The sequence below is a fragment of the Liolophura sinensis genome, chromosome 6 (assembly GCF_032854445.1).
Source record: "Liolophura sinensis isolate JHLJ2023 chromosome 6, CUHK_Ljap_v2, whole genome shotgun sequence".
Taxonomy (NCBI): Eukaryota; Metazoa; Mollusca; class Polyplacophora; order Chitonida; family Chitonidae; genus Liolophura; species Liolophura sinensis.
This window is the reverse complement of record NC_088300.1, coordinates 26,667,878-26,694,133: the sequence shown is the minus strand read 5'-3', so window position 1 is coordinate 26,694,133 and position 26,256 is coordinate 26,667,878. Positions and strand designations below refer to the sequence as shown.

The following is a 26,256-nucleotide window of genomic DNA, read 5'->3' as shown; positions in this document are numbered from 1 at the left end:
GTTACATTCTCATAAATAATACTAAATATTAAATTTTTTATAAACTTTATTACATTTCTCAACAAAAACAAAATTATGCCTACTGATGATCTCATGAAAACATAAATGCAAAAATTAATGAATTATTAAATATTGTATACCATAGGACTGAACTGTTGTTGTGTAGGTCTAACTATTCAGCTTTAGGAGTACATGACATCAAGCACAACTAACCCGTATGCCTTAAACAGTATGTCATTCGCATAAAATGTACATGTAAAATTGCTGAGGCAGATTTATAGGAAAAAAGTAAAAATAGCAGAAATTTTACGCATAAATATGAACAAATGTATAAGTATTAGGTCTCCTGTTGAATATTTCCACTTGACACAATGAGCAGTCTGGTGATGAAAAGAGCCTCAAGCTTCGAAATATGTTCACAGTAGAAGAAACACTTTAACTGAGACAGAAATCATTCAATAATTGCAATTTTCCTTAATTTAAGTACACATACAAATTGAACATCATTTGTTAAACTAATGCGCTAAAATGGAAATGCACCATATACTATTAAAACCGGATTTGTTGAAGTTGAAACTGGTAAGATTGACATAAATAAATAAAGTCAATAAATAAGGACCTCAAGTTAAATTGTTGCATTTGTGGGCAAGGAACTTGAACCTTTAACTGCCCCCCCCCCACCCCCACAAAAAAAAAAACTGCATTAAAAAACAATATGTAACGCAACTGATCAGTTCACAGTTATTTTGTGACTTAAAATCAACATCAAACCTGAATCCTGTTCAGATAGCACTAAACAAAGATAAGCCAGACAGCTTTGGAATTGGTAACAATACAGACAGGTGGTCTCCCCTTTGGGATGCAATGGTTAAATCCTTAGACCTCACCATGGATGCAAGTCAACTGGGACCGACAAGGCTGATCCTGGTTGTTTACACATGGTTATATCCATCAGTCCCCATATTCCAGAGTTTTCAGAGATCCAAGGTAGAATGATTGTCAATGGAAGCAGCTTAGTATTCTATACACACAAGGACATCACTAGATCACTGTTTCAGGTTTCATCGCCAGCTTAGCCTCTTCGTGATCCATTTCTGCTAACTCCATTTCCTGAATGAAAAAGAAATAAACACAAACTGCTATAAATGATGTAATAAAATTTCACACGTTTCTTCCTCAACCAATCACCCTGCAGATGCAACATCTGTTTATTTCTTCACGAAAGACTAACTGACCGAACATTTTGCACACAACAAAGTTGCACATTTTGTCTGATTCTGGGATTTCTGTTGATCTTAGGTAGGTGTTTTGAGGTTGGTTTCGAAGGTAGGATGGTCATAATACTCTATGACATTTATTTGCTTTTAAAAAGCATTAATTTGTGTGTAGCATCAGCTTCCTTACTGTACTGCTCAATAAACAGATCAACATGGCTTCTGTATGACTGTTAAAACATCCCAAATGAGGAACCTACAAACTTCAATGACATAAAATTTCGCCCCATACTTTGCACTTACATGAGGCAAATAAATGGTATACAACATTACATCTGGTTGTGAAACTTAAATTTTTCCATATCACCCTGCCTTCAACACACCTTTGGCTGAGGGGGATAGCATGCCAGGGGGGCGCACAGGAGCCTCCCACCAATATGGTCGCTGTGAGTTTAAATCCAGCTCATACTGATTTCCTCTCAGACCGTACATGGGAAGGTCTGACATCAACCTGCCGATGGTCGTGGGTTTCCCCACATGCTTTGCTGGGTTTCCTTTCACCATTATGCTGGCCACCGTAGCGGTGTAACACAGTATAGCATAAAACACCACTCAAATCAATTTATAAATAAATCACTCAACACACCTTTGTAAGATCAATAAAACTCTCAAATCAGGTAAAATGTGCCTCTTAGTCATGAGCAAACTGTTGGGTCATTTGCTGTAACTCACTCCATGACTACTCAATGAGCTTACCCTAGTGTTTTCTCTCAGCAGGATTTCTGTCTGCTCTACGTGAACCTTCTTCAGGCTGTCCACCTGGCGGGAATGTTTCATTCTTGCCCTCTTGCGCTCTTCTATAAACTTCTTTGTGTTGTTCTCATTTAACTCACGTATCCGCCTAAAACAGACAAAATGTGCATGTATCAATCAGTCTTTTCTTTGTTTCTGGCTATGTGGTAATGTTTCTTTGAACATAATTTTGGTCAAACCAAAATGGTGTCCTTGCACAAGGCTGTAGCCAATGTCAACATGTTCGCAGTGTTGCATAATGGGAACACTACACACTAGAGACACATGACACTGGGCTGGCCAATATTTGGTATAATCCCTTAATGCTGAGCACAAGACCTTGGGAGTGAAAATCTTAGTCTTTCATGGGTGCAACCTCACTCTAGCTTGAAACAACATGGACCAAACAACATTTGAACTGAGGAGCCACAAAATGAATATGCACACAAAATTTATTAAAAATCAGATATCATTTGAGTCAATGACCATATAGATTCAAGGAAAATACACAACTGTACAAAACACATGCAAATGCAGCTTGTTTTCGAATTTGATATAAAACAAAATGAACCCAGACGCAGATTTTTATCAAAACTGATGAACAATATAAGTACAAGTAGTTAATGCACGGAAACCAACGACCAATGAGAATCACGAAATTCATTAATATGCAAAATATCTGTGTTCACACTTGATGTGAACATGGATATAACATTTTATCAAATCTTATAATACTTAGTGCATTTATCGTGTGGAAATCAGGGCCCAGTTGTTCAAAAGTGTATTAGCTAATACTGGTATAAAGTCATATTTTATATTTAAGATTTTATCCCACCTTTCAGCCAATGTAATTGTCCAGTCAGAGTATAAAAGCAACAGATTTTGTTCACATTTAATATACTGTTACACAATTATTTTTGGGATAAGTACAAAATTGAAGACTTGGCTTAAAGTTAAATCTGGTATTAAGTCTTGAAACAGTTTTGAACAACCGAGCCCAAATTAATTATGTAGCAAATGACATAAACACTTGTCTTACCGCTCTCTCTCTGCCTTATTCTTAATGGACCTATCATGTAACACAGCCTTGCTAGATTCCATACTTTGTTTGGCCTGGTTGCCTTTCAGTTCCTTGATTTCCCTGTGAACAACAAAGGCAAAATATGTTCATTAGTTATGACTGTCTTTACGAAATCACTTTCTGCCTGTGTTTTGTTGCACACATTACCAGTTAATACACTGTACATAGCCTGATCTGAGATGCTTATTATCATCTGCATTAAGATTATTAGCACAGATGCTTTCCAAAACCAGACTTTCATTCATGCATTTGCTTGTAAGAATCTTTCAGTCCTACAATTGAAGTCAGGTAAACGTTTGGAGAAAATGTGTGCCCAATGCACCTTAGTAAACCAATGTCCTTTGCCAGGTATCTGACACACCCCTTGACCTAAAATTGCCACTACACCAGCAAGAGCTGGCCTAGGATCAGGAAGATGTCTTCATATGAAAGTACATGTAAATACTAATTTTTAATTTTGTTATAAATGTTTAAGGCATCTATTAGTAATATAACAAAAATCCCTAGATAGCACAGCAAACAGTTTTGAAATTAAGACTAAGTGTGGCTTCAGTCTCAGAGAGCATTGTCAACCTCGGGCCTGGATTCAAGGCCTCCAGCTCAGTGGTTGTCAGTTGCATGAATTCTGAGCTTATTCTGGTACTCTTATGAATCATAGATTCAATGTTTTGACTGTTATTTGCGCTGAGTTTATATGTATATACATCACCCCTACACATCACTTAATCCATTACCCCATACTCACCCAGGCACCCGACAATGACCTGTACACCTGTGATCCACTCCTCCTAACTCATGTAAGCACCCGGCAATGACCTGTACACCCCTAATCCCCAAGCACTGACCTGTACACCCCTAATCCAACACCCTAAATCCACCAGGCCTCCAGCACTGACCAGTACACCCTTAACTCCCCCAGTCCCTCAGCACTGACCTGTACACCCGTAATCCAACACCCTAACTCCCCCAGGCTCCAGGACTGACCTGTACATGCTTAATCCACTACCCCTAACTCTCCCAGATCCCACTAACCTGTCCTGCCTGGCCTCCAGGTCCTTCAGCTGTTCCTGTTGAGCCTCCTCGTTGAGTCGTTTCAACAGGTCACACTGTTGAAGGACGTGCTCTTTTCTCAGCCCATGTTCCTCGGTGACCTGACGCACCACCATGTCTGACCACTCACGTGTCTGCTCAGCCACCAGCTCCTTAATCTGTCACACAAACAATTACAAATGTTCACAATCTCAAGTGCTACTTCAACATTGTTTGCAATACTGTGTTACACAAATGTTCACAATCCCCAGTACTACTTCAACATTCTTTGCAATACTGTGTTACACAAATGTTCACAATCTCAAGTACTACTTCAACATTCTTTGCAATACTGTATTCAATATTGTTTGTAATACTGTGTTACACAAATGTTCTCAATCTCAAGTACTACTTCAACATTGTTTGCAATACTGTGTTACACAAATGTTCTTAATCTCAAGTACTACTTCAACATTGTTTACAATACTGTGTTACACAAATGTTCACAATCTCAAGAGCTATTTCAACACAGTACTGTGTCAATGTCAATTCTCAAAACTGTCACATCAGTAAATATTATAATTTTTAAAAGTAATTTCCATAAAAGTTTACTAAGTTAGGCCTTTACTTTGTGCAAAATCCAAACAAGCTAATCTAGATTTTACCACTCTATATCCAAAGTGAAAAATCTATGTTCTATAAAATGCACTGAAACATGGATTTTACATGGTACCTTAATTCCTCAACCTTTACGCATATGAAAGAGGAACGTTTCATGCAATTTATGCACATTTGTAAATTGGTTCAGTTTGGAGACAAAACTACATTGGTTGGATTGGTCAATTGGAGGGCTTTACAAAAAGTATAATATTATCAGTCTACACAGAATATTGCCTTCAGAATATGCTTGAATAAACAACCTGCCAACATGCAAAGGGCTTGACAGAATTACAGCATGATGATTCAGTAAAAGAGAGATTTAGATTTCTGTTCTCCGAAATTTGCCTTTCAATTCCTGAACCAGAGGAGCATATTAATTACGATAACCCAATTGTAACATGAGGATTACATTACCAATTCGTCACTCTAGGGTGAAAGTGTCACAAAATACTGTTACCCATGCTCCAATGGTTAAACTACTTGTACATGAATGTGAGAGAAACCTTCTGAGTCAACAATGTAAACCTCATCCAGCATTTTTTTTCAAATCTATACCCCATTATGGAATTCTTACCTTAGCCTTGTGGTCATTGATCAACATTTTACCCTCGGGTTTTCCCTGCTCATTGTCCCTGGAAAATGGATAAAAACAAAACAAAAACCACCAAGGTTAACTGAACACTCAAGAAATGTACAATTTATCTCCCATCCTAATACTGGTGAAAGTCACAAGTTTTCCTTTGATACGTTTTTACTTTTACACTGATGACACTGACACTGGACAAACTCATGGCCCTGTATTTCTAATGAGCTATTAATATGGCTAAATTTTGGTACAGTTATTACTCTTTTGCTGGTATATGATACAAGATTTCTTTTGTGTCTGGACTATGGTGTGAATAAAATTTCATGTCCATCCACACTATTGTCTGCGCTCTTTTGTTTCCCAGATTAATCTTATTATGACAATCAGGACCATCCTTATTCCTCGACCTTTTGGCACACCACACAGCAACTTTCAGGGCCTCACAGAAAGTATAATTTTATCTGCCAACACAGAAAAATCCCTTCAGAATATGCCTGAATAGACAACTTGCAAAAATGTGAAAAGTTTGAAGAATTACAGTATAGCAGATCACCTATAACTCTGGAATTTCACCTCACCCCCCTACAATCAGTCACCAAGCTATACTAAGTTGTTGAAAAAATGTGCAAAATTTTTTTTTTCAAGTAAGTTTCACCAACTAATCACCCTTTTGTGGTACAGTTCGTACAGCTGATTGGTCGGTGCAAAATTCCATGAAATTACAGAACATAAAGGTGATCAGTGGCTGAAAAATCACCGAAAGTTCTGTGTGAATTACCGCATTGTTAATAGTATAAAATTTCACAAGACAGAATGCGAGATGTACTGACCCTTTCTTCTTCATTCTCTCCAGAGTTTTCTCACGAGCCTGTTTCTCCTTGTCCTGTAGCACCACCAGTTTGTCCACCACTGCACAATGCTGCTTTTGCATCACACCTCTCTCCTTCTGGTGTTTCTTCTTCAGCACTTCCAGGTCTTTCTGCTGTTTCTTCAACAACTTTACAAACGCTTTCTCTGTCATCAGCAGTTCTCTTGTGATTGGGTCAAAGCTCATCTCCTCTGCATTTAAGACTCAAAGATTAACTTTAGGCACAATGAATCAGTGCATGTAAACAAAAAAATTGTCTAGTAATTAAACATGCTACTTTAGCATATTTAAGAAACCTAGGACGAGGGTTAATACTAATGATCAAAAAGGCCTCTTTGACTGTAATTCACTGCACTTGTAGACTCTTGAAAATCAGACATGTTTTATTTCTACAAAACGATTTGCCAACAGAGATTAACCTGGAAATATTTTCCAAGTACTTTGGTTGACACACCTTTTTGCTGTATTACCTGTCCATTCAGACAAGTAAATATTTAAAACTTAAACCTTTAAGTTAAAAAGTTATCTTCATGGTACTGCCAACCTTTCTTCTCTTCTTTCTTGGGCGGATGCCCCACTGAGGGTGCTTTGCCTGGTGTAATTGTGGTGTTTATAGCCGAGGGTGGTTTCGCCCCCGTGTTGTTGGGTTCGGGGCTTGTCTTCTTCTTGCTGGTCACAGGTACTTCGCTGATATCCTTTTCATCAATGCCCATGTCAGCCATCAGCTTAGCTCGCTTCTCCACCTGGGAGAGAAACTGTAATGGTGCTGACAAGGCGTTGACAAAGTCTGTAACACACAACGTTTGTAATTAAAGCATTTGTGTTGTAATGATGCAGTCCAAGTATCAGAAAAATTCAACAGTTTGGTACTGTTACTAGCATACTTTTGATCTGATGGTTCCTGGGGGTAAAAGGAATGATTGACAGGCCCTATTAGAAAAGCAGCTAGGGAAATGTGACCAATCACAATGATTCTGACCAAAATTCAGTGAGACTGCTTTATTTAAATGACCAAGGAAGTATATAAACTATAACAACTATAAAGATGTACACCGTTTTATGTAAAACCATTAATAGATCTTTCAGATGTTGCTTTTACTGTATGTACATTAAGGTGCAGCACAAGTACAATTATTAATGTCATTATTATATTTCACACATCATTACAATATTCGTCAAAAGTTCATTTTTATTTCAAAGCAATTTATAGTGAAAGCCACTATATATTACTGGAGTAAGCCACTCACCTCCAAATCCACCAGGAAGCCACTATATATTACTGGAGTAAGCCACTCACCTACAAATCCATCAGTAAGCCACTATATATTACTGGAGTAAGCCACGCACCTCCAAATCCACCAGGAAGCCACTACATATTACTGGAGTAAGCCACTCGCCCCCAAATCCACCAGGAAGCCACTATATATTACTGGAGTAAGCCACTCACCTCCAAATCCACCAGGAAGCCACTATACATGTATATTACTGGAGTAAGCCACTCACCTCCAAATCCATCAGTAAGCCACTATATATTACTGGAGTAAGCCACTCACCTACAAATCCATCAGTAAGCCACTATATATTACTGGAGTAAGCCACTCACCTCCAAATCCACCAGGAAACCACTATATATTACTGGAGTAAGCCACTCACCTACAAATCCATCAGTAAGCCACTATATATTACTGGAGTAAGCCACTCACCTCCAAATCCATCAGGAACATACGTTTTCAGAACTATTTTGCAGAAGACCGTGGGTAAGGATAGTGGAAAGTTTCCCTCTGTTCTTAGTGAGATGTGCCTGTAGCCTGAAAGTTTAAGAAGGCTTGTGTCAAACGAAGACATCAAAACTGATGTTACATTTCAACTGTGTGTAAAAATGATAACAGGATAAGAGCAAATACTCACCTGATAACAAGGAGAATTCCAGACAAAAGGATTGAAAAAGTCCTGTGTGAGAGTATTTTTTAAAACAAGATACAGTTGGTTAAATTACTGAGTGTAGGTTTACATTATGGCATCATATCATCTCAACTGACACTATGCGTTTGACTAAATGCAGAGTGCATAGCATATGTTGTTAAAACACTGGAGGTAAAGAATTTTCAGTACTGCAGAACCAGAGCAACAAAAAAAAAAAAACAAAACAAAACAACATCATCACTTCCTTGTAAACTGTGGATACTGTAACTGTGGACTAGAGGCTTGAATGAGTAGACGTGATAGACAGATTTCAATATTTTTTTCTTTTGACAAACAGGGGCTTTGGACTACAATATTTTTGTTTTGGCTTTAAGCAAGTTTTGCTCCATTATATTCCAGTTTCCCGACAGATACATACCTGCTTGCAAGCCATCTAAGGGAAGAATTCTTTGCCCAATTAATCTTCCAGTTTCTTCATACACAGCAATCCTTAATACAGCAAGGTCTGGCAAAACAACCTGTGACAAAATGGCACGGCAGCAGAGGTATAAGTTAATGTTTAAAAGGTGATAACATTTCATAATTAGAATCAGGAAAAATATTACATTAGCACAAGTCACTCAAAATTCACTATAATTAAATAAATACTGAGTACCTAGTGTAATAGTGATTCTGTATAAATGTTTCTAGGAAAACCTAGAAAACAGTCAAATAGTAACCCTCAGTTAAGAATCTCAAAAAAAAAAATGATTTCAGCAGTTCCTTGGTAATGGAAAGATACACAGAGGATATTAACACATGGGTATAAGGGGATATTAGCCAACTATGGTAATATATTTTGTTGAATCTTAAAGAATCATCAGACCCAGTCCAAATAGTTCCATTTCCAAAGTATATTCAAACAGATTTTTTTATACAACCGTACTGGTTTTGGAATTATGTTAAGGGTATAGAATCACCTTTCTGAAGACAAATGGTTCCTCATTGTAGACTGGGTTCAGGCCGTTATTAGGCACCACCCGGGTGCGGAACTCCTTTCGTATTGTGTCCGTGGGTAATCCATACATATCCACCTCTACATACGTGCCAATCTTCTTATCAGACAAAAACTGGCCAGACACAACCTGAAACAACATCATGATCTCTTCAAAATTCGGCCTGTGTTAGATCTTCACATTTTATGAAGAAGAGCTAACCCTAGCCCACATGTATTTCTGGTACATTAAGTAATCCTACTAAAACAATGTGAAATTATGATGAAATTATGTAAATAACAATAAGGTATGGCACCTACTCAGAAATCTTACCTTAATCGCTACTGCATTGACCTGCTATAACAGGCATGCAAAAATGCACTTTCACAAGCACATAAAAGCCTGAAAATAATACATGTTTCTTTGTTCCACAGAGAAATGGCCTTATAAGGTGGATAAATGAGCCAAAAATCAAGCAAAATATGTCCCATGATAAAAACTAAACTTTTAGGTGAAATACAATAATTCTGCATTGTATTTTGACTCTCATGAGAGAGAGCAAAGGAGGGAGCATTGCTATATCTGACTCCATAATGTTTTGTGTCAACTGATTACACTGCAATGCAGAGTGTCTACTGGTCTGTGCTTTCCACTCACATTATCTCCATAGCTGTAAAAATCTCTATGTAGTTCTGGCTTACCTGTACAGAGCAATGAGCTGCTATAACACCATCCACAGGACTCTCTGAGAATGGGTCAAATGTTCGGTCAGGGCGCCTCATGAAGTCAGGCTTTAGCAAATACCTGGAATCAGATTTTCCACTTGTAAAAACTTCATTTGTAGTGGCTGCTTTCCAACAAGAAACCTTTTCCAATCCGATGCCATTCAGGTCCAAGCTGTGCATTGTATGGTGTCATTTATACTCTAATTACCATGTGTAATTTGCATTTTCCAAACTATCTATTTCTGAATAGACACTGCCAAACTGAGAGCAGGGTTTAACATGTGTCAGACATATTGCAATGGTAATTAAAGGATACATGCAATGCTTGCTCTAAATTTCTTAAAAAGGAGCATACGATGTGGCCTAACATAAAAAAAAGAAAAAAATTCTCGTTTTTCTTCTAGGGGCATTAAAATGGCTTTAAACTACGGTTTTCATTATGCGCCCCGGGGGTTACTCCAGTAATTAGGTAGCCAGTTATGGTGACATCAACATTGATAGCTGTCAAAATAACTTTGTTGGGATAGAGCTTGAATTTGGCATCTTTCTTCATTTTCCTTAAAACAATACCTTTTCATGTATCCTTTAATTAGTATGAGACCAGATTAGCATGGATCTGAAAAACTAGTATCAAAAGTATGCGTAAATTACTTCAAGTCTACAAAACCTGCACCAATGACTCAAGTTACCACACACCAACATCAATCTGTTTGCATCAAATCTTCACCTTTGAAAGTTTTCATCTTTTCAGTTCAATGTCCCCACATAGTAGCAGTTTCCTGTGCAAGTTTTCAATCAACTTACTTTTTAAGAAACAACACTATGTAGCTTTTTAAATAACTCACATATGCCACAGAATTTTTAAGAGTACATGTACATGCTATCAAACTCACCCACAGTTTCCATTGTACTCAAATTTGCCTTGGTTTAGTTGCATGGCCAAGTCAGCTGTTTGGAAGTTTAATGCCACCATCTGACATCCAGCATTCCAAAAAATCTGAACACAACAAGCATCAATGTTTAGAGTCAAAATCATATAGCACATTTCTCATGACAAACTTTACACTCAGCTCATGTTACCTTCACACATCAGACTCATGTTACTTTCAGACAATGTATTAACAGTCAAAACGACATCCTGCCTTTACCCTACTGGATATGAAATTCTTGTAGTAAAGGCAAAAACACAATTCAAGGCAAGATTTGCCTGGTTATCATATGGACTTGTGTTTGCCCGTCATCCATATCATTTTGAACAAAATTCACCATGAGATGCACTATTCTGCATTTCATGATCTGCATTAGTTTTACTGACATTTCATGTAAGAAAGCAGATGTTTAAAAAAATACAGCTGCCACTGTTACTGATATAAGGTGGTGTCAGTATTGAGTTCTGCAAAGCACTGCCCCTTCACTGTCCCACTCACCTGGAATTAGAGACTCACCTGAGGCATATAGTTACTGGACTCAACTCTTCCTCCTTTGGGGTATATTCGACTCATCTGGCGTTTGTTATAGCTGTGGCTCAGTTAAGGACCAAAACCATCCTTTTGAAACTAATGACCAAGCCACCTGCATCAACTTTCTTCACCACAGGATATATAGCCAATTTGAGCTAATGTCTCAAACCTAATACGTTACCAACATACTGCATTCAACATACTCTAATTCCTCAACATTTTCGCATATGAAAGAGCACCTTTCAGCGCAATTAACGCACATTTTCTAAGTCTATTTTGGCGCCAAAACTACACTGATTAGATTGCCCAATTTCATGGCTTCAAAAAGGTGTAATTTTATCAGTCTACACAGTATAAACACCTGGCAAACATGCCAAATTCTTGAAGAATTACAGTAAAAAAGTTACAAATTTTGTTTTGAGGTTTGTTTGAAAGGTTGGGTAGTAACCTAATAGAAAACTGTATAATTCAGCATCAAAAGCTAGGTTTTATTACCTTTATTTCACTTTACTTTTGGGGGGCAAATATTTCAGGACAATTCAGTAGTTCTGCATAGATTACACACCTGTTTAATAAAGTGCTGCATTTGTGCATTGAATCATAGCTCCCATCCTGATACAGTGGGCCTATATACTTTGTATCTGTCGTTTACCATTGGTAAAACTAAACATATTTAAACAGGCATATTAAACCCTCCAGAGAAACATCAGGCAAGGAAACTTTTCATGCATAGGTAGAGATAATATGGTACATGCACAATATTTAGTACACTATGTAAAAATCATGCTCCCAAACCAATCTCAAACCACATATTCCAGGTTTAATTGTGATGTAAATGTGCCATGAATCATGATACACACACAGGCATGCACACTATAAACATAACCAAAACAGTTTAAGAATATATCCTTCTACACCAGTTTAATCATTATTGAATGTTTGCTAGTCATACTGTTAAATAATGACATATCTGATGTCCTAAAAAAAACATAAATAAAACCACATAAATTACTACATGTATCACACACCACAAAAGGATACTCAACAAATGAAAAGCAAGAGTGCTTGATAAGGCCCAGGGCAACAGTTTCACCAAATGTAGACATGTTGTAACACAACTGTCGTTCTACGAGAAAAAGTACAAAACACAAATCAGTGTTCAATCCTCAAAGTCTTCTGTGAATGATGTCTAAAACTGATTTTATATTAAGTCCTTAAATTTCCAGACTTTTTAAAAATAGGAGCCATAAATTCATTGTGAAATTTAAGACCTCTTTAATAGTGTCTTCCTAGATTTGGAACATTTTGTTCACCCAAACAGAACAGTAAAAAAGAGCATGTTTTTAATCATTTAAATTTAATTTTTTTAACCTATTTTTGTTCTTAAAATTGAACTAGGTCCTAAAATTTTGCTTCTACAAAATTCCTCATGAATGGCATTTTAAGTTCAAACCTTCTTTTGAAAGTTTGAACTATGAACAGAGATTTGATATTCTACAGACTCACTTAAGTTTTCTTTTAAACAGAAAATCTAATCTTATGCATTTTTCAAAGAAATAATCCATCTTGTACCAAATGGGTTTTAGGTACAACTACATTCTTCTTGTTTTTTCTTGGTTTAATGACCTAGACGTGAATCAAACATACATATGTCAGTTTCGATGGCTGATGGAACTGAAGAGCTGAGTACCCTTTTTCAAACCACTACATGTAAATGCCTGTATTAATGATACATCTCTATATAAAAGGATCATGCAGAAACTCAGTGAGTTATCAAGATAACAGATAAATATCTATATCAAAGTCAATCCAATATATGCTATTAGTACATGTTAAATAATTAACAATAATTTTGAATTTTTTTCTGTAACAATCTTTGAGTACTCCAACACCATGTCCATTATTCCAAACACATGTACAATATTAAGAAATATCAGTAAAAAAGAAATCTAATCTACATGTACTTCCTAAAATACACACTAAAAACATGCATAAAACATACTACAGATATGAATCTTCCAAGTGACCAGCATAATTTAGTGTACATTTAAAGTAAGGCTACAAATGTGACTGAGAAAATCTGTTTGAATAAAACAGAATTACAACATAACATAAATTGCATAGAACACATCTTTTCATATGAACAATACAGACAAGTGAGAGAGGTACATGTAATGGATACTGTCTGAACTTGTGTGTTAGTATGTAACAGTCATGGCCAATGTACAAGACAGTGCTTTTCATGGAACTTGGGATACTTTACTTGAGCCAAAAAAGAAAAAGCCCCAACGCTTTACTTTGTCACATGGCTATTAATATGTACATATTTCATTTCTTCAAACCTTGATTTATTGAGTTTCAGTATTGTGAAATACTAGAATACTATAAGGTGAAATAAATTGAGCTGTGGTCACAAAAAGCATATACAGATGTTTCCCAAAATTCTTTCAAATTCAGTTTTTAATCAGTTATAAAAACCCAGGTTAACTTTAATACATGTAAACACAGTTATTGTAGTTAGTTTTATAAAATTTAACGTAGGAGTTTGGCCACAAGCAGACTGTCCTTGTTAACATCTTTATCGTTGTATGTATTTCTAATAAAGTCTGTATGTAACTGTCATATGATTTGTTATGAATTACAAATTAATATCAGTATCTTCAATATTAAAGGACACACAACAAAATCGATAAGTATCACTGTGACAAGTTTCACCTTGGAAACAATTAAAAGCTAAATTATATAACAAAACATCATTAATAACATGTATATCTCAATATTAAACCATGATTCAACGGAAGAAATACATGCTCTGGTGGAACAGAGAGTAGACTATATGTATGGAGATGAAAAGAGTTAGGAAATATGAATTATGAAGAGGAAGTAAAAAACTGTATGAAATAGGAGTCAAAAGAGCAAGATAAGTTTCTCAAACATTCCAGAACTGTAACTTTTGTTACAACACGTATAAAAGTGTAACACATTCTTCAAAACTTCTCATGATGAGTGTTCAATAAACGCATAAATGTAAATGTAAGTATTTCCCCCTGTGATTATTTCATTAACCACAAGTTATTCATCGGGCCTAAGTGACTCATAACTCTTCAGACAATGATCAGTTGCATTTATTGTGCTTGGTTTGAACAGGGAGATGAGTTTGAAAAGGGTTGTGAATTAGAACTGGGTCTTGAGTGTATTGGCTAAAACAGAGCTATGGCAGTCATACATGTATGATTAGATTTCTCAAAGAAAAGAACTAGTGGTGCGAACAAACTGAAAGGACAATCATGTCTCGCTTAGTGCAGATTTAAAATGTTGATGACTGAAACAACATGTGACACAACATCCAAACCCATATAACATGCAACCAGTCACTGTGCTGATACAATTGTGCAGGGGTACTTTGTGGGCTATGCAATACCAATAGCATGCGAGTCAGTGCAGAGTTCTGTGCAGAAGTCAAACTTTCCATGCAAAGAGTTTTCTTGCAAAGAGTATGCAATGAATTTTGCTGACTACAAGAACCTTCCTGGACAAGTACAATGGAAGGCAATCACACTATATAGGCATTCATGTTAACAGACGGGAAAGGAAAAAACGGCTCCCATAAGAGCGGGCTATGAAATGACACGTGCAATGAAATGTGACGATGTCTTGTGATAACCTACTGTACATTTACGTAAAACTTCCGCAAAACGCCCATCAAAAATGGCAGACTGTTGAAAGGATACTTGACAAATTCTATGGCCTGTGTTTTGAGATATCCCAGGCCGGTGTTTTCATTGAATGATGACATATGATAATGGACATTCCGTTCTGAAAGAGAAACATCCAGCACCCATTACAACTGAGCCAACCAGCGGGAATTCCGTCACAACTGAACATCAAAAACACCAACACCAACCATCACACACCCTTTAATACATCACAACACAAAAAAAAAACAAGACAAACTTTAACAGCAATGAAACCTCGCCATTGTTGGAATATACCACAAAAAACTACTGAATTGTAGAGAACATGTTCTGACAGCATTCTAAACTGAACAGAGAAGGATGTAGTAACACATGAAATGTTGAGATAAAAATTTAAAAAAAGAGGAAACAAATGAACCTTTCTGTTTTGACAGAGGGAAAGAAAAAGACAGAGCCTTGATCACACGATAGATCTTAATGAAAATGTTTAATGCCAAATTTCATAGAACTTGAATTACCTCCTATGTTCGAACCACAAAGAATGTCTGAAGCTTCATTTAGTCAATCCATGCAGCAATACTTCTCACATAGGCATTGAGAAATCTTCTTTGAATATCAACACTATCAAATCTCTTTCAGGTGGAGACAAAAGTGAGGTATGGCAAAAAAAAAATTGAAAGCATCTATAGGAAATAACTGAGAAGTTACCTATTTGATGTTTCAATACTTTGTCAAACTCTTATATGTCAGCCTCAGGAGATACTTACAGAATGATCAACAAGAGAGTAAAGTTAAATTACCCCAAAACTTTTAAAACCATCATAAAAGCAGGTGTCAAGTATTTGTAATGAGATCTCAACCCAGGTCTCAATTTCAATTTCAAATCCTTCCATGGGTGAGCCTAAGCATTAGTCTGTTTCTTCAATGTTATTCTAAACATAGATTTCCAAAAATTCAGCCTGTAATATATTATCCATTTAGAAATGAGACAAGCTAAACAGCACATGCAAAACATTTCTTGACGCAAATGGAAAATAACTCCAATGCCATCAAAGCAAGGAAATTTGATTGGCTGAAACAACCGACCGATCCTTAGGCTTAAACAGGGCAAAGACTTAAGTAAAGAGTTTTCTCTAAGTCCAATACCGGAAGTCTGGTCCTACCTTCTGCCACATCAAAGCCTTGAAATTTGACTGGCTGGGCATAGTTGACCATGGCGGACAGGTAAGGGTGGATGTTTGTGGTGGCCCCTGTGTAGTGATAGTATGACATCAAGGCTGCTTCCTCATCTGCTGTCAGGCTTCCCTAAAATGTCCATACAACAAATTTCACTGTGAAATAAAATTATGTTTAAACTAAAATGAACACATAAAGTTTTCTACTCTTCTTCTAATACCATTTCAGGTGAACTGTAGGTGAGTAAATCAGACATATTAATATATTGGCACAAAAAACACTATATTTCAAGTGAAATATTTTGCTTGATTCTGTTTGATTCATTTACATTACAGGTCCACTAAAGACATTTCTTTGAAGTCTTGTTAATTCAAATTAAAAAAATTCAGTGTTAGCATCAAAGGTATCATTTTCAGGCCTTCATATTCTTCTGAATGTGTATTTTGACACACTAAACTTAAGCTTAAAAACATGACCTGTAGTCTACTTTATGGTGAGTTTTTTATTTTAGGCAAGAACAAGGTGTGTGTATTTGATCACTCTCCTCTCAAGGCCAGGACTCATGACCACGTATTTATTTAATACCTGTTTAATAATTAATAATTTTACTGAATAATTTGTTTGAAAGTGTATTAGGAGCCTTTAGCCCAAAATAAAACTTTTCATAAACATTAGAAAATCTGGAATTGGAAGCAGATTATCACTTGTACAAAGGTGGAAGACATCAAACCACTGCAGCAGAGAAACCTTTTGTTCTGGAGAAATCTTAGGTAAATCTTCCTCCTCACATCCTCATTTCAAACGAAACAAGACAGATCTAAAAATCTGGCAGTCAAAATGCTAACCTCCAGACTCCCTTATGAACCCACTGTTCCCAAATAAAGACACTTAGTTACCTCAGCATCTAGATTGTTCCCTACGGAATCTGGTTTAGGGAGTTTGAATTCAGGGTGGGCATCCGTGTCAGCACTTCTTGGAGGGTCCAGCTCTGGCAAATTTAAGGTAGGTTAGACATTTAAAAACAACAATCCATACCAAAAGTTCAATATAATTAAGTTCTGTTAAGTAAAATTTTCAACAAACTCTCATACTGGGACTTTAAATAAATTATATAACAGTAATTAGTTGGCTGCATTATACACAACACATATATGTACTTTGTGAGAAATCTGCATGTACAACCATAATAAAAATTTGCAATAATTTGATCATAAAAAAATAATGCAACAATAAAAAAAAGATTACTTCATTGTGGAAGTAGAAAATTTAATGCTGCTTGTGTAATTTATCTCTCACTTCAGCAAAAGACTATACATATCATTTCTAAAGCTGTTAAACACAATCATGACACGCCCTTACAGCTACCTTGGAATTCAATAGTTTAAAGTTTGAAAACTACTCTCTAACATTCAGGCATATCTTTTAATCAGGGAATTTTCAAAGAACATTGTCTTCGGTCCTATCAATACAGGATACCCTTCTTGGCATGTTTTCTGTTACCATTATCAGGGGGTACACAAAAGAAAAATTACTGCATTGGACCCAAAATTTTTGAAAGCTCACAGAAAGTATTGGGGGGGGAGGGGGGGGAGGGGGTTGTTTTGGTAGAAAGGGTGATATTTAACTGGAAAAATATATCTTTAATACCAAATGTAATACTTTGTGGCCTTTGACATGTTATTAGGGGAAATATACAATGTCACAGTATACCTTCTTCAGCCTGTATGATCATCATTGGCATGTTCAATCTTTTATTTAGTCCAAAAATATAACACATGGGAAAATTTCACATGTGTAATGCGATTTCTTAGATAAAAAAATACTCAGAAATAAAATGTGTTCTCTAAGAAATAACAGTGTTTTACAATTTTACAACAAAACGTAATAATGCAATCATTACAAATACCTGTCAGACTCTATTTATGGTAATATATGGACTGTTTTCTTGGAAAAGTTTGTCATATTATACATTAGGCATCACTAAAAGCCATACAACCAACTCAAAGCATACACACATACATAAACACACGATGTTATCATCCTATCACAGATGCATGCAAAGAGAGGATCTATAAGCCAACTGTTCAAGGTCATATATCAACAAGCTCAAGGTTAAACTTTAACACAACATGGTTATTCCTAGCATAGGCATCAACATGTATATGCTCACATAATAATGCACATATATCTTATGTCAATTAAGCTTTTTTCAACCCATTACAAAGAGGAAGGAAATGGTCACACCTCATCAATGAGAGTGCTTGCATTACTTGCATGTGTAGCCCACTGTTCAACACTTGTTTAGAAGCAAAGCCAAATATTCTCAAATTAATCAAAACCAAGCCAGATTTCTTTTGGGTTTTATCAATATCACATGTCATTCAAACCATAAACTATATATATTGTATAGTTTAAACCACAATGAGTAAATCTGACATCTAACATTTCTACCCTCAATATGTTTTTGTTTGTTTTTCTTGTGTGTAATTTGGCCTGTATATGAAATAAAAAATGTTGTTATTTCTGTTCTTATCTGTATGAAAGAATGAACACAAAAACTGTGTTTCACATTCCAAAATGTAATAACCTGCAAGAATTTCTTCTTAAAAATGTTTTAATGTAATGCTGTCAATGCTTATAGTAAATGTGTTATGCAAACTAAAATGTCTCTTCTGGTGAACACTTAACTAAAACTGGAACACCACTGGCCTTTGCTCTATACCTAAAGCTCATTTGGTTTCAGCTTGATATGCACAATGGGAACCCTCAAGAAATTTCCTTTATTTCACTTCCACAGGCTTCAAATTTCACTAAACCCTCATACATTTAACTGCATGTAATAGATGCACTGGTATTTGAGGATGTTACATGAAGGGATAGACAAATCACGCTTGTGAGAAACTTTGCAAATTTCCACCATTCTAGTCCTCCATGTAATCACTGTTACTCTCATGAATGAATACAAGAAAACTAATGTGAAGGAACAGCTTTGCCTTGAATCTCCTGAATCATCCATTAATAATCGAAACACTGATCTAAATACCTGTTGGCATCAAATCTACATGTACAAATACTTACTATAACATAAGATATTTTGTTTTACAGAATGCGTACATAATGTACTTGTAATGCTCAACAAATAAGCCTAGTTATAATGCTTTTATGTTATGAATGTTTCCATTTATCAGGTTTGCACAATGCTCAAAAATATTTCCACAATAGCAGCATGATGGTGGGAAGCCTTAGGCTCATTACTTAGCCATGTAATATTAAAATGAGGCACACTTGTAAAATGAAACCACCAAATACTGACGACGCCTTTGCTCACAATAAAATGTGCATAATGCTTATCAAATAAAGCACCTGGTTTTTACTGTATAACTGTAAAATAATTGTTAACAGGGTAATTCAACCAATTTTTGTTTCTAGAGAAGTGTAACCCAGAATTAAAAAGATCTTATAAGAGCTTATTTATTTGATTGGTCTTTTACGCCGCACTCAGAAATATTTTATAAGATCTTTGCTTTCATTGATATTAAAGGTTCATTATGACTTTATCATAAAATAGACATACATTTATGTTACATGTATGTCTGTTTCCATGGTCAGTTATAGCTAGGAATGTTCACATTATATGCAAAATGTACAAGATATATTTTCATCCTACATTCATTTTGGGCTTGCAGTGATGGTTCAGTGGAATAATTTCAGAGTTCAAACTCTTCGGTTTAAAACAAAGGACCACAGTATCATGTGACTTTTTAAAAATGTTAGGCACATGGTACAGTTCGATTTTTTCACCTTCAGCAATGAAGAGTTCAAACTCAAACTCTTCCATCGGATAAAATACTGCTCAAGTCTCGGCCAAATGTCCCCTGACCAACAAGGATGCAGTCTTGAATCTTGCTACAAATACATCGCTGAGTTGATATTAAAGGGCCTTATGCTCTGCTTTATATCCTACTGTATATACAGTCAGTCAGATGGTAAGTCAGGTACCAGGCAAAGGGGTTGTGGTATTCTCAGAGCCCTGTGGTTTCTTCCACCCACTAACAAAACCAGTGCACAATAAGTGAAAAACTCTTCAGGACATCCTTAAACCCAATCAAGTAAAGCAGCAAAAAATACATAAAATTAACAAGGTTGAGATAGAGATGTATACGCATAAAAATATGACAGAGACCCAGACATTATTCTGAGACCCTGGAGACGAATGACTGAGTGATTTATAAAGTGGGGGGGGGGGGGGGGGGGGGGGTACACAGTCATGCACATGATGAGGGGGACCCAGTACAGCTATACATTCACACATTAACTTATACACAATGATGGCATGCAGATATATATCAGCATTTTCAGGGATCAGGGGCAACAGGATGTAAAATAATGGCTGCACCACTGCAGGTTCACTACTCTATTATAAACCTTTCAAGAAAATATGAACAGACAACCCTGTAACTAATAAAAATATGGAATACAGTTTGAAATGATTTTAAAACATGAAATTGTGACGGATGAAAACGCCTGATACATGAAAACGCCCTGCTGAAAAAGCTTTACCACGGTTCAATCAATAGATGTGGCAATGACTGCCAGTACACACCATACATCCATCATGCTTCACCGATACAACAGAGGAGTTTTAGGCTCCGGTCATGAAGCCATTATGAGGTTGTGGAAGTATTTAAAATGAAGAAGAATTTACATGATGTTAATGGTGTTAGGTGGGTGGGTGAGGGCATGGAGAACAATAGGAGGTTGTGGAACCAGGACAAAATATACATATACACGAAATATTCAGTTTCATCTCTCTAGCTTAAGTCAGAGATCAAACCTCAACCATATACACATGTAGCTCAAGACTACCACATCAACAAGTCTCTTTCAGCCCGATCACACACTGGGACAAACTGCATACGTCGTTAAATGTGCATTTGAGGAACATGTGCATTATGTAAAACTTTCCTTCTCTAAAAAAAAAAAAAAAAAAAAAAAAAAAATTTATTAAATTAAAAAAAAAAAAATCAAAACCTGATGTTTTGAAGATTGTCTCAATAAATGGCTTCACGACATCATCATTGGGGTAAATCTTGCCTATGGGGCCTGGGTCTTGACTCAAGCAGGTTGACTACACAAAGCACTACGTGGGTTTATGTACAAGCAGAGTCACTACCCTACAATCCCCCTACCCCTGCCTTATGCTGAACATCACATGTCTCTCACTCCTACAGAATGCTTTGACAACAATTAAGTCCAATAGGCTGAGATTTGGCCTACTGTTTTTAACCCTCATATCAGGTAATAAAGAAGTCTGAAGCAGCCTTCATCACATTTTCCATAAGCCTTTGCTCATGTGAAGGAAATTGTGTAAATTAAATTTGTAAGCATAAATTTAATACCTTATTTAACAGGTTGGATTTAATTGCTAGTTACAGATGAAGATAGGTACTAATTGTCCCAATCTTCTTGTGTTTTAAGATGGATTTTAAGCTGATTCCAATCTGATTTGCATCTACAACCATAACTTTTGAACACATTATTGCCAACTAAACATCGGAAGGAAAAAATAAGGAATAAACTTTGCCAAATCTTCTTTAATACATGTCTTGAATTCTCAATGACAAGGGGTGTAGGAGTTCACATTTGTGTTTCATTTTAAGGGATAAATCATAAATTTTCTTCCCAAATTTAAAGGACTTTAACATTGAGGTGATGGAGGACATTCAAGCAGAGTGAGGGTCATGGGTCTCAAGAGCTGGAGGCTGGCGCAGGGGGAGATAAGCCAGGCAGTATAAAGAGAAGAGAACTCTACCCGCAGTGGGCTTGGTAACAGGGGCAGGAGTGTCTTCTGGCTGAGACTCGCTGGAAGAAGAAGAACTTTCCTCCTCGACATCTGGCAAAAACAAACAGACAAGTGGCGAAACAAAAACTACAAACCCAACAGAACGAGGAGTGAGAGGTGAGTTTGGTGCAGACAGACGGACAGACAGACGTGTGAGTTTGGAGCAAGGTGATATGTGATCACAACACGCACAGCCAGTCTAGCCCAGGACTGCACACAACTCCACAATTAGAAATCTCTTCCAATCAGTTGCCTGCAGCACAGACATCCACCACTACACTCCACTACATAACTATAGCCTTGATGCGCAGAAACGAATGATGTCTCAAGTTACTACCGCTAAATCAATCCCGCAACCGAAGTAACAACGAAAACAAAAGTTAATCTGATAAGAAAGTTCAGCTAAAAGGACATATAACGCAAACATTCTAATGAATAAGTCACCTGAAATGATGTTAAAGTATTATTCAGACCAGTTTTTACACAGCAGCTGCTCTTTTTGGCATGTAGTTACCAGTTGTAAAGTTTTGTTTTTGCTGGAACATACGTGTATAAACTGTGTTTTATCTGTGGCTTTCATTATAGCTTATTTAGTGCTTACCAAACTATAAGGGTTTGATCACTCGTTTCAGACGGAAATTGTCCCAAAACACTGATAACCCACCTATGCTCATGAACAGATCTTATTTCCAAATCTTGGCTTTTTTTACAGGCCAAAAACATCTTCCTTACATCACCTTGTCTTAATTTTCACTTGGTTTCTTGAGGAAAAATAAGCACTGCCAAATATTTAAAATGACAACAAAAAGACCAGTCTTAGGTATACAAAACAATATGGTTACATTACTGTCAACATTACATCCAGCCTTGTAACAATGTCAAAGTGACCTCACCAGGTGACCTTTCATCTCATGAATATTCACGTTATTTAGCCCATTAGCAAGAATAATCACTACAGCATCTAGCCAGAAATCTCTTTAAGGACTACGATTTGTGAACACAAGGTATTATTTGGCAGAGAGCAAATTATTGTACCTACATGCGTGCAACATTATCTACCACATGTAAATGAAATGTTTATGTTCTCAGTAGTTTCCTATTGAACAATCATGATTCTATCAGTCCTTACAAAATGTTCCAACGTAGCTAATACCAGCATGCCTTCATATGTGTTGTAAACTTGGGTTCTTATGTCCTAGATACAGAGGCTGGTCATATATGAAAGGATGTTCAGCATTGGTACCCAAGATATACAATCTGTTTTTACAGGATAGATTTCATAGATACGTGTACAAAAGTAACATGTATAGCTTGTTACAATCCATTGCCTAATGTGCTTGTGTCATGTTAAGCAATAAGCTTTGGGACTTGAATTACTATAGCTACTGCAGATAAATGGCCCTTACTAACTTAATTTGCGTTCATAACAAAATGTAATAACAAAGCCACAAATAAACAAAGCAAAGATGGATCACTCAGAGACCAGTGACTGAGGAGGTCAAACAAATAGTACACATTATATGAGCCTGCATGTACACACAGTTATACGTCAATATCATATATACATTATACATATATACCTATACGCATATACCAAGTCAAATACATTGTATTCCATATACATTATATTTCATATACATTATATTCCACATACATTATTTAAAAATGTACCTACATGTATATATAATATTTCATGTACAAAATATGTAGACCACAGATTAAAGGGGGGTAATTCATAGCTTAATTCCATTTTGTAAACAATAACCAATAAACTGGTAAAATGCTGACAGTTTGAAGTTTTGGGTTTTTTTTTTTATATAGGAATAATGAGATTTTTATAATTAAAATCGTTAAAAATCAAAATACTGAACACATCTTTGGTGTTGGGACTGATCATGAGCCGTTGGGTATTCTCGAGATTAACAAAACCCATGTTCTCTGCCAATGGTGGAACTCACAATCACAATTACAAGTGGTATGTTTATTATTCATGAGTTAAAATGCATCTTTCAAACGATACTTGAATTAAATATTAAAACAAAGAATAAATGTAATTCTTTTTTTTAAATCAAGCTCTCATATGTCAGTTTGAAGTATAACATAGATGTACTATGTGGCAGAGAGTCATCTAAACAAAGGCTTCTGCATTCTTATATTAGACATGTGTATGAAAGTCCATTGATATTCTGTACCAATAAAAGCTTTGTGAAAAAGTCATGGCTCTGAATTTATATTTGTTCATACAGAAAACATTACGCAGGAATCATGGAACAGCCTTATCACTGGGGATAACAGGGGACTGAATTGTAAACATCGTTCTCAGTCTATCCCACTTTGTCTCGATGGAGAAGGCAGGCATGTGTATTCCCACAATAGAAGGACACAACATAAATGATACACATGAACATGTAGCATGACCACTGCCATGGATGGGTACAACAGACATTGACATACATACCTGGTAACCCTACACTCCAGGATGAGATAAAACAGAAACACAGACAATATACAACTCCATGTATATTGCTTTCTTCATACATGTATACTATTTCTCATGACAGAAAAGCATCCTCTACCATGTATATGGCTTCCTTGATACACTATTTCTCAAAACAGCAGAGTGTGGATGCTCTAAAATGTACATTGCATCCTGTGCGCATCTATACCATTTGTACCCTATTCCTCCTGATAGAAAAGTGTGCATCCCCTACCATGTATATTTGCATCCTTCATACATGTAGGCTATCCCTCCTCACAGAAAAGTGTGCATCCTCTACCATGTACATTGCTTCCTTCATACATGTAGGCTATCCCTCCTCACACAAAAGTGTGTATCCTCTACCATGTATATTACCTTCCATCATACATGTAGGCTATCCCTCCTCACAGAAAGGGTACATTCCCTACCATGTGTATTGCATTCTCCTTACATGTAGGCTATCCCTCCTGACAAGAGAGTGTGCATCCCTTACCATGTATGTTGTTTCCTTCATACATGTAGGCTATTCCCTCCTCACAGAAAAGTATGCATCCCTTACCATGTATATTGTTTCCTTCATACATGCAGGCTATCCCTCCTGATAGAAAAGTGTGCACCCCCTACCATGTATGTTGTTTCCTTCATACATATAGGCTATCCTTCCTCACAGAAAAGTGTGCATCCCTTACCATACATATTGCTTCCTTCATACATGTAGGCTATCCCTCCTGATAGAAAAGTGTGCACCCCCTTCCATGTATGTTTTTTTCCTTCATACATATAGGCTATCCCTCCTCACAGAAAAGTGTGCATCCCTTACCATGCAAATTGTTTCCTTCATACATGTAGGCTATCCCTCCTGATAGAAAAGTGTGCACCCCCTACCATGTACGTTGTTTCCTTCATACATGTAGGCTATCCCTCCTCACAGAAAAGTGTGCATCCCTTACCATGTATATTGCTTCCTTCATACATGTAGGCTATCCCTCCTGATAGAAAAGTGTGCACCCCCTACCATGTATGTTGTTTCCTTCATACATATAGGCTATCCCTCCTCACAGAAAGTGTGCATCCCTTACCATGCATATTGTTTCCTTCATACATGTAGGCTATCCCTCCTGATAGAAAAGTGTGCACCCCCTACCATGTATGTTGTATCCTTCATACATACAGGCTATCCCTCCTCACAGAAAAGTGTGCATCCCTTACCATACATATTGCCTCCTTCATACATGTAGGCTATCCCTCCTGATAGAAAAGTGTGCACCCCCTACCGTGTATGTTGTTTCCTTCATACATACAAGCTATCCCTCCTCACAGAAAAGTGTGCATCCCTTACCATGTACATGTACAGTGCTTCTATGATATATCATTTCTCCTAGAATCTCAAGGCAGGAAATAAGAAATGTAATACTATTAAGAGTAAGCTTATATAATCAGCTGGATCAGAAAGTTGACAGCATAGCTATTTGAGTGCACGACAAAATGAAACTGTTGACATAATAATGTGTTGGAACTATTTTTTTTTTGTTGAAAATGGGGTCTTTTTTCACACAATGCTGTACCTGGTAATCCACATAAGCCCAATATATGTGTGGGATTTCTAAACAGGACACATTTCTCAAATGTATAATTTGTCTTATTTCTGCAAGAAAGAGCTATGTAACCAGGTTTTGTACCCACACAGAAAATCAAGTTTCACATCAAAAGATGAAATGCAGATGAAACAGATCAAATGTGTATTTTCTGAGC

The 26,256-nt window shown here is 36.5% G+C and overlaps 1 protein-coding gene across 1 annotated transcript in view; it reads right to left on the bottom strand.

Annotated features, from left to right (window-relative positions):
* Positions 1-737: 737 nt before the first annotated feature.
* LOC135466540 (1-phosphatidylinositol 4,5-bisphosphate phosphodiesterase beta-4-like) overlaps positions 738-26,256 on the bottom strand; it is a 69,720-nt gene continuing 44,201 nt past the window's right edge. Inside the window, 17 exon segments of the mRNA XM_064744080.1 lie at positions 738-1,110; positions 1,971-2,115; positions 3,046-3,147; positions 4,120-4,295; positions 5,351-5,408; positions 6,193-6,421; positions 6,775-7,017; positions 7,934-8,038; positions 8,572-8,671; positions 9,113-9,277; positions 9,829-9,931; positions 10,746-10,849; positions 11,298-11,370; positions 15,044-15,128; positions 16,171-16,312; positions 17,080-17,171; positions 21,996-22,076. Of these exon segments, the coding sequence (XP_064600150.1) occupies positions 1,042-1,110; positions 1,971-2,115; positions 3,046-3,147; positions 4,120-4,295; positions 5,351-5,408; positions 6,193-6,421; positions 6,775-7,017; positions 7,934-8,038; positions 8,572-8,671; positions 9,113-9,277; positions 9,829-9,931; positions 10,746-10,849; positions 11,298-11,370; positions 15,044-15,128; positions 16,171-16,312; positions 17,080-17,171; positions 21,996-22,076 (2,072 nt within the window). The 3' untranslated portion in view covers positions 738-1,041.